The sequence below is a fragment of the Chinchilla lanigera genome, unplaced genomic scaffold (assembly GCF_000276665.1).
Source record: "Chinchilla lanigera isolate Chin_1 unplaced genomic scaffold, ChiLan1.0 scaffold00120, whole genome shotgun sequence".
Taxonomy (NCBI): Eukaryota; Metazoa; Chordata; class Mammalia; order Rodentia; family Chinchillidae; genus Chinchilla; species Chinchilla lanigera.
The window spans coordinates 4,388,220-4,397,326 of record NW_004955521.1 but is presented as its reverse complement, the minus strand read 5'-3'; the positions used below and the strand labels follow the sequence as shown (position 1 = coordinate 4,397,326).

Genomic DNA, 9,107 nt, shown 5'->3' with positions numbered 1-9,107 from the left:
CAGTTCTGCAGGCGCTTGATGCATATCAAGTGTTTGTTGAAATCCCATGCTATAAGGTAGGCCAGATAAAGTTCAAAGCTGAAAGCAAGATGGGAGGGACGGTCGAACAAGTGAAGAGCACATCAAGGGCAAAGATAGTGGGAAGAAAGCACAGGCTTTGTATAGAAACAAAGTGACTTTGGCCACAGGGTGGAAAAACACAGGGCAAGTAGTGAAAGATATTTTGAAAAAGTAGGTTGGATCCAGGTGCAGTGGCTCATACCAGTAACATCAGCTAGTCTGGAGGCTGACATTCCAGGAGGGATGCCAAGTTTGAGGCCACTTGGCAGTTTGGCCAGACCCTATCCCATAACAAAAACGAAAAAGGGTTGGGGACGTGGTTCAGTGGTGGAGCGCTTACCCCGCATGCAGAAGGCCCTGGGTTCAGTGCTTGACACAGAAAAAAGGAGTAGTTGGGAATCAGAGGCCCTTGGGAATCACAGAGGCACCTATTAATGTCTTTAAGAGTGCAGGTGTACTTTTAACTCACATCCAAATAATGCTGAGGGAGATGTTAGCATTTCCCTTACATAGAGTAGGCCAAGACGTTGTGGGGTGAGATGGGCTAGGCCAGGGTGTGGTTTGGGGTCGAGTGGAAAAGTTATTGCAGAAGGTAGACGATGGAGGAACTTGATCAAAACTACCTTTGTTCTTCAGAAGTCAAAATATACCCAGGCAGGATATTTAGAAGGATATGCAATAATTTAATATTTTTCATTTATTCAGAAACTGAATTTGTAATTTATCAAAAGCAGTGAAGACAAATGATCCTTCCTCTTTCTCCCACCAAAAATGCTTTCCTTGGTTAACCCGGGGACCAGTGGTGTTACCATAGCTTGAGACGGACATGCAGATTTCCAGACCTCAGATTCAGGGTGCGCGCTGAACACTATGCAGGTGACTGAGTGTTAGTTTGAGAAGTTCTGCTGGGACCTACTGACCTGCAGGGCCAGCACTTCGTTAAAAAGAACCGCTAGGGTGTCTCACCAGAGGGCAGCAATCCTCTCGCTTCCTTCCTGCGCCACCCAGAGTTCTGCCCAAGACCAGCTGCGGTCCGGACTCGGTCGGCGGACCCGGGCGGAGGGCGTGACAAGGGCGGGGCTCGGCCTGTCCAATGGGCTCTCCCGGGCAGGGGGCGGGACTCTCCCGCGCAGAGGGGGCGGGGCTCTCCTATTTTTGCCACAGCTGCTGCAGCCGCGGCCGCTCCTCCCACCCCGGGCAGGGCTCGTCATGTGGCGCGTGGCGCGCGTGCTGTGTGTGCACGCTGCAAACCTCAGCAAGTTCTCGGGACCTTGCAACAGGCCTGCCGCCTTCATGTCCACTCTACTGATCAATAAGCCTCAGTACGCCTGGCTGAAGGAGCTGGGGCTCCGCGAGGAGAACGAGGGCGTGTACAATGGAAGCTGGGGCGGTCGGGGAGAGGTACGCGTGCGCCCGGGAAGTCGCGGCGGCTGGGGTGTGTGAGTCCTGGAGACCCAGAGTGCCGCGCTGCCCTGAGCGCCTCCCGGCTATCGCTGTAGGCGATTGCGCGGGATGGAAGGGTTAAAGTTTTCTCGTGTCGTGAACAACAGCCGTAAAACCTTTCAGGTTAGGCCCTTGTGTGCTAAGAAGAATCGGTTTCATAGTGGAGCTTATTTAACACCTTATGGCACAGTCTCCTTTGGGATCCGTAGTCCCGCATTTCGCCGCGCAATTTGTCTTAATCAGACTGTAGTTTTTAAAGTGTGCCTTGCCCCGCAGGTAACGTTCTACAGGGTAATTTATGTTGCACCCTTTTCTGAAACCCTTTGGAATTTGGAAGTTTGTGCTTGCTAAAATTTTGTGAACTTCCTGAGATTTCTGTGTAGCCCAGAGCTAAACATCGTGCCTGGCATCAAGTTACTGTTTAATAATTTTTATAGAATGCAATGGAAAGCTAAGGTTATTATCGCCCATATTTTTACAGAGACTGGCATGCAGAAGGAAGCTTTTATAGGAAAATGTTATGTAATATTGAATGAAGTGAGGCGTATTATACGCTTAACTGCATTGCTCGAGGGAACATCTGGTTATCTGTGGCTGTAGGAGATGCAAGTGATTTTAATTGTTCCCGGGTCTCCTGTGTAATTGATAGTTTCATCTTGTTTTTCTTGGGGCATCTGTTCAAGAGATTCTTCCACAAAATATGGTCCCCTGAAGGCCTTTTAGCTGCACTTGGGCTTTGTCTTTCCTGCTGAACCTGAGATCGCTCCAGCTCGCGTGGGCGCAGGCCTTTCCCGTACTTGTTTAGACTTGGCTGCTTCATCTTCTGACCAGAGGGTGGGCGCAATAAGGGAATGGAGTAAGGAATGCTCCTATAACGGTCTGTTCACGGAGAAAGCTGGATTAGTTGGTACATTACGGCCTTTGTGTACATATCTTATGTTAAGATGGCAAGTATCTAACAGAAAGATGGTTTCTACTATTTAGGAGAGAATTGAAAACTGAATTTTCTTCTACCTATTTACCTATTCTCTTAATTTGAAAGGGATTACAACTGCTGTAAATAATGGTCATCTTTTTGTTTTAAGGTTATTACCACCTATTGCCCTGTTAACAACGAGCCAATTGCAAGAGTCAGACAGGTAAGTTTTTAAAATTCAAACTGCCTTCAGGGAGTTTGCAACCTGTCTTTAGAGATGGAAGCCTAGGAGGCAGGCCAAGAGCTGTACCAAAGTACACATGCAGAGAATAATGTGTCTCCTTTTCCCTTGACATTTAGACCTGCCTAGGAAAGACTGACCACACTCTGGGTGGGGGTGGTGTGCCCTAAAAAGGTGAACCATGGAGAGGACTGGGAGGGGGTCTACTGAAGGCAGTATTTCTGAATCACTTGAGGTTTTGTTAGTTAAATTTTGGATTCCTCAAGTCTGGGTTGGAGCCTGAGCATCTGTTAGTAGTATGCAGCAAGATCAGGTGTTCCCAGGCCAGGCGAACAGAACTTGCTTTGGAAGAACAAGGTGTAAAGCACAGCTGGACCCCGTCCTGTCTGACAGGGTTGTAGCCAGTGTTTAGAAGACTGTGGACATCACTCTCAAGTATAAATCTTAGGGACACCCAGAGGTTTTTTCTAGTTCTCCAAAAGATGTCAGTGGGCTCTTGAAGGTCATCACTTACCTTTCCTGCTGTTTCCCTGCTCCTCGTGCATGGTTTAGGCCAGCGTGGCAGACTATGAAGAAACTGTCAAGAAAGCAAGAGAAGCTTGGAAAGTTTGGGCAGATGTAAGTACGGCTTTTGTGGCTTGAGGCACAGAAGTCACGTATTGTGATTGTGATGAGATAAATAAAACATCTGATAAGCAGGCCAGTGTCTCTTGCAGAAATATTAGCTCCTAGATCCCTAGGAAAATGTCTTTTCTATCACTGGCACTTAGTCAATGAATACTTTCAAACAGATGAGAACTCTGTACTGGCGTAGTATAGACTAAAGCTCTGAGTATTCCTCGCTGGAGTTAGAAGTGAGCAAGTAGGGGAAGATAGGGACTGTGTTGAGACACCTGCTCTCCCCTCCTTCTTCTGTCACACCAGGAGACAGCGCCTCTGCATAGATCACGGTAACCTGCCAGCCCCGAGAGCAGCCATCTGCAGCATCTCTTTCCCAGGCCGCGGGCAGGGTCGGCTTCTTTGGTCGGAGTTTCCTCTAGAGGCTAAAAGAGCACAGCGAGAATCGTGACTGGTGCTGGGCTGGGCTGCACTGACTTGTCCCTGGGTAGGGGCTGCTTCCTGTGTGAGGGAAAGTCAAGGAGAGCAGGGATAGCCTGGATTTTCAGTGCCCGCTGTCTTCTACCCTCAGAGTGCTGTGTCATAGGAAGGGGAGGCCAGTCCATCTCCCTGTTGCTCATGAGGGGGAAGGGAATTAACCATTTAAAGTGCTCACAGGAGAGCCCAGCACCTGACAGGCCTCAGTGCACTTTTAACCCGTATGCTTCTGGGTCTGGACTGCCTACCCCGTGTTTTCTCTGAGTCAGCGTTTGCAGGGGGTTGGGGTTGGGGGTGGGCAGAATGGGGTCAGGCTTTCCCCGAGTTGGAGGTAGGGTTGTTAGCCAAAATCATCATTGTGCAAAGCACAGAGGATATCTTTCCTTTACTTTAATTCTGGATATAAGTTAGGCTTAGGGTTCCATTATATGAAAAAAAAAATCTTGACCGGAAAAATACAAGTTAACAGTGTGCTAAGTAAAGTTTACTCCACCTGGATAAGGAACAGTGTCCCAAACAGTATCATTTATGTTTCAAAGTTACTTTTATTTCCAATCATAAAAGTTATACATATTTTTTGTTAAAAAAATGTAAAATAATCTCAACCTTTTTGAAACAAAGTGACTATTATAGTTACATTTTGGTACATGTTTTTCCAGTCTCTTGTGTGTTTTCTCTGTCATTATGATTCATACAAACATATGTACAGGTGCGGAAAATTTTGTGACTTGTGATTACATCATACAGCAACTATAAGGTTACTATAAGGTTTTAAAATTATTGATGGATTTTCTATACATTTAATTTTAAAGTCCTTCTTTTTCAGCATTGGGGATTGAATCCAGAAGTACTTTGTCACTGAGCTGTATCCCCAACGCTTTGTATGTTTTATTTTGAGACAGGGTCTCCTTAAGTGACACAGGATGGTCTTGAGCTTGTGACACCCCTGCCTCAGCCTCCCAGGTAGCTGGTATTACAGTTGTGTGCCGCTATGCCTGGCTAATTACTACTTTACTTTTTAGAACAGTTTTGTCTTTGTACAGCAGTTTTATGTTCACAGAAAAATGAATTAGTAAGTACAGAGTTCCCATTGCCTCTCTTTCCATTTCCGCCATTGTTAGCATTTTGCATTAGTGTGGCCCCTTTGTTACAATCTGTGGGCCAGTACTGCTACATTATTAAGAAAAGTGTAATTTACACTAGGGTTCACTTTTTGAATATTTTATTTTGAATGGTATTGCAACTTCCCATGTCTTGTGACCAGAAATATTTATTGTATGTGTGTATTTACCTAGAGTCAATATAAACATGTTTGAAATAAGTTTGCTTGAACTAAGCTTCTTGTTTTTTCTGAGCTAGCCTTGAAACTGCCTTGCCTTGCCCTGGGGGATGGTCCCTGACAGGATTATCTTGGATGTTGCTTGGCTTTCCTTGCCGCTCTTCTGCGTGCAGGGTCTCTCTCTTCTGCATCTACTATCCCTCCTCCTGCTGACTGTGCTTTTAGGCCTTAAAGAGCATACAGTGCCAAAGCGGGGACAGCTTGCTTTCCTGGGTGACAGAAGTAGGGTCGGTTGGGAATCCTGCTCGTTAAAATTTAGTTCAACGTTTAGGGTAGAAACTGGTTTTTTCTAATAGGACCTCTGGGGCACTGGCTATTAGGATGGTGACTTAGAGAGGGGGCCACTCCCTTGAATGAGAACAGAACAGAGCTGCTGTCCTGCTGGTCTATAAGCTTTCCCAAGCCCATCTTCCCTGCTGGGGCCACTGCCTTCCCTGGCCCTTATCTTCCCGCTGGCCTCCTGTGTGAGGACAAAGCACTGTTTCATTAGTTCGTTTGAGTTAAGCCTGGAATTTTTCAAAGGGAACATTTTTTTCTTTGAGGGAAATACAAACAGTGTAAATATATGAAAAGGTAGTTTATAAAAGTGATTTCTTGTGAGGTGTGGTGCCTCGTTCCTGTAATCCCAGCACAGAGGAGGCTGAGGCGGGAGAGTCGTGAGCTTGAGGTCAGCCTGGGCTATAGACCCTGTCTCAGAAAAACAAGAAAACAAGAAAAAAAGAGATTTCTGCTGGATATGGTGGTGCATGCCTGTAATGCTAGCTTCTGGGGAGGCTGAGGAAGGAAGATTGCAAGTTTGAAGCCAGCATGGATAATTTACTGATACTCTGCTTTAAAATAAAAGAGCCGCTCTCCCTGGGTTCAATCCCGAGTAGCCACCCTCTCCACCAAGTCATTTCTTCTCTTAACCAAAGCCCACCATGGAGAACCTGGTTGGGAAAACAGACTTGCTGCTTTCCCAGGAGCCAGTCCCAGCCCTGCACGCTGCTTATTCCTGTAACCGATTGTTCCTCTTCATCTCTGATGAGGAACAGCTGGAGGCTCTTCCTTCCCTCAAGGACGAGAACTGTTACTGACCATCTCTCCCAACTACAAAAAGAAATGTCGGATAATTAGTAGCATCCCCCCCCCCCCCGTGGGGATCTTGCTGTTGCTCAGACTGGCCTTAAACTCATGCGCTCAAATGATCCTCCTGCCTCAGTTTCCCAGTGTCTGAGATAATAGTTGTGCTTCATCACTCCAGTTTTCCAAAAGTCTTGGCTAAAACTTCCTTCAGTGCATTTAGTTCCCATCACATGACTGTCTTAGATGCTCTTCTAAGTGTGGCTTCATAGGTGAAATGTGCATGATGAGAAGCTCTCATTGCCCACCTGGAGGAACGGGCCCGGGCTTGTTGATGTCGGTGCTTCTGGGACAGTCAAGCTCACCCTGGAAACATGGCTGCCTTCCTTGTTTCCTGTTTCTCCTATAATTCCTCCCCAGCCCTAGTCCTGACTTTCTGAACTTTCGCTACCGTTACCTGAGAGGCTGAAGGAAATAAAGATGCCAGATTGGATTGTTTGGGGTGGTGCCTGGTTATAGAGGTTCCCTGGGGGGTGATTCTCTCTCCAACTGTCGTCAAAGTTGAGAGTCAGCAGTCAGTTACCAATGACCAAGTTTTGGACACTTTTGATGATATCTCTGTCTTAGTCTGTTTTTGTTGGTACATGTGAATATCATGGATTGAGAAATTCACAGAAAAATTTTTTCTTTTGTTCTTTCCTTATTTTTTTACTGGACAGGGTGTTGTACATAGTCCAGGCTGGCCTTGCACTCATTATGTAGCCCATGTTGGCTTTGAGTTTGTGATGCTACTGGCTCAGCCTCCCAAGTGCTGGGATTACAGGCATGCATCACCAGTTTAGCTTTTTTTTTTTTGAGACAGGGTCTCACTATGCAATGTAGGCTGGTCTTGAATTCACAGCAATCCTCCTGTCTCCGCCTCCCAAGTGCTGGGATTATATGTGTATGCACCATGCCTGGCTGAAGTTAACCAATTTGACTAAGCTTTATAAAATATGCTAGCTAAATTCAATTGAAACAGTATAAAACGCAAGACCTGTATTGGGAAATCTATAGGATCTGCACTAATTCATTTGATATTATAAGTTTTTGTTTCCTTTTTTCAGAAGAGTACATGCATCCTAAAAATGGCAAATTTTACAGATGTATAAACTGCAGAATGCAAGTGTTTTAGTTTCTCTCCTAGAAATGATCACCGTTGGCAGCTTGGTGTGTAGTCCTTTACATTGAAGCAAGGGTTTACTTACCATATACATTGGTCTGTGCTTTCCTATTCTCCTTCAATGCTCTTCCTTGCTTATTTTAGAGAGTTGTCCATTTTATGGCTGTTCCGTATCTCATCCCTCTGGGTTCTGGTTTCTCTCTGCTATGGGTTCTGGTTTCTCTCTGCTATGAGAAACAGCACACAGTGAATATTGTACTTTTTCACACTTCGATATGAGCTTAGTTTCCAGAAGTGTAACTACTTAGTCAAAGGGTAGAAGTATTTTCAATGTTAACAGATTGCTGAGCTGTGCTTCAAAGCATCTATGCTAAGACAGGGATGCATTGTGAAGGAAGATAGAGAAGAAAAAAAAATCCTACAGTCACGTTCCGTGGGGCAGAGCTTCAGGGTGCCGTGTTGAGAGGGGAGGGGAGTGATTGGGTCTTGCCTGGGGGAGGTTCCCCTTAGCTACCTTCAGAAGGAGGGGAGCTAGAGGAAGAACTAGAGGAGAGAGAAGAGAGTGATGGTCACATTTGGGAGAAGTGCATCTCCAATTGTGAGTCAGATTTCAAAATCTAATCCTGCCCAGTCCATACGCTCTATTTCCCAGGACCAAGGGACTTCTGCCCAGGTGGTCTTCATCTAGCTGTTGTGCTTCTAACTTTTCAAGCCAGAGACCTGAGAGTCTTCCTTCGCTTTTTCATCTCTCCTGTTTCTTGCGTCTGTTTCATTAGCATGTCCCGTCAATGCCATTTCCAAAATGCATCCACACCTGCGTTTGTCTCCTCTGTTACCGCTGCAGTGTTAAGATGAAGTCGCTGTACTCTTGCCCAGGCTACTGTGCTGTGTTCTTAACTGACCCATCTCCCTGCTTCTGCTCTTTCGCTTCCATTTGTTCTCTACCCAGCAGCAAGAGGGGCTGGAAGACAGAAGCAAATCATCTTATTCTACACCATCACAACTGTTAGGATTTGACATCACACTCACCGTCAGACTCAGACCCCTTGAGTGCCACTGACTGTAGATGTAGTGGCCTCCACCCAGCCCCTTTTGTTTGCTTTGATACTCTTCTGTGTTTTTTCTCTTCCTGGGGAAGAGTAGTTCAGATTCCAGCTTTCCTGTCACCTGAGACATATTTCCTGCCAAACTGTCAGGTAAAGTGGCTTGTCCGTTTACCACCACCCCCGCCCTTCTGTGCTTCAGGACCATTTTGCTCTCCTTTGTCTTTGTAGCCCTTGTGGCAGTTTGTAATCATTTGTCAGATTTTCCACAGTCCAGCTCCCTGTAGATGTTGGCTGAATATCTTCTAATTTGAGCCTAGTATTCAGCCAGACTTAAGCCTGGATGTGATCAAGAGAGTCTGCTTTGATGTGATTGTACTTTGCTCCTCCGCAGTGCATCTCTAACACTGCTATAAATGTGGCTTTACACGTGGAATCACACATGAACGTTTCCTTCTTCTCTTAGATTCCTGCTCCAAAGCGAGGAGAAATAGTAAGACAGATTGGTGATGCCTTGCGGGAGAAGATCCAAGTACTGGGAAGCTTGGTAAAATATTTTTGTAGTATATTCATAATTCACTGGGTGGAGAATAAGACTCATGAATTTCTATGTGATTTTGATTTTAAAATCAATTTTATTTTAAAAATCCTGTCTTTAGAGGAAAGATGAATAAAATGGACAGGAAAAAGGGATGAATATTCTTCTGTTTTGTTGGTGGTACTGGGGCTTGAGCTCAGGGAGTGCT

The 9,107-nt window shown here is 45.7% G+C and overlaps 1 protein-coding gene across 1 annotated transcript in view; it reads left to right on the top strand.

The window, feature by feature from the left end:
* The first annotated feature begins 1,221 nt into the window (after positions 1 to 1,221).
* Positions 1,222 to 9,107, top strand: part of Aldh7a1 (aldehyde dehydrogenase 7 family, member A1) — a 31,031-nt gene continuing 23,145 nt past the window's right edge. The window contains exons 1-4 of the mRNA XM_005409326.2: positions 1,222 to 1,461; positions 2,589 to 2,642; positions 3,213 to 3,278; positions 8,828 to 8,908. Coding sequence (XP_005409383.1) covers positions 1,270 to 1,461; positions 2,589 to 2,642; positions 3,213 to 3,278; positions 8,828 to 8,908 — 393 coding nt within the window. The 5' untranslated portion in view covers positions 1,222 to 1,269. The remainder of the gene's footprint in view (positions 1,462 to 2,588; positions 2,643 to 3,212; positions 3,279 to 8,827; positions 8,909 to 9,107) is intronic.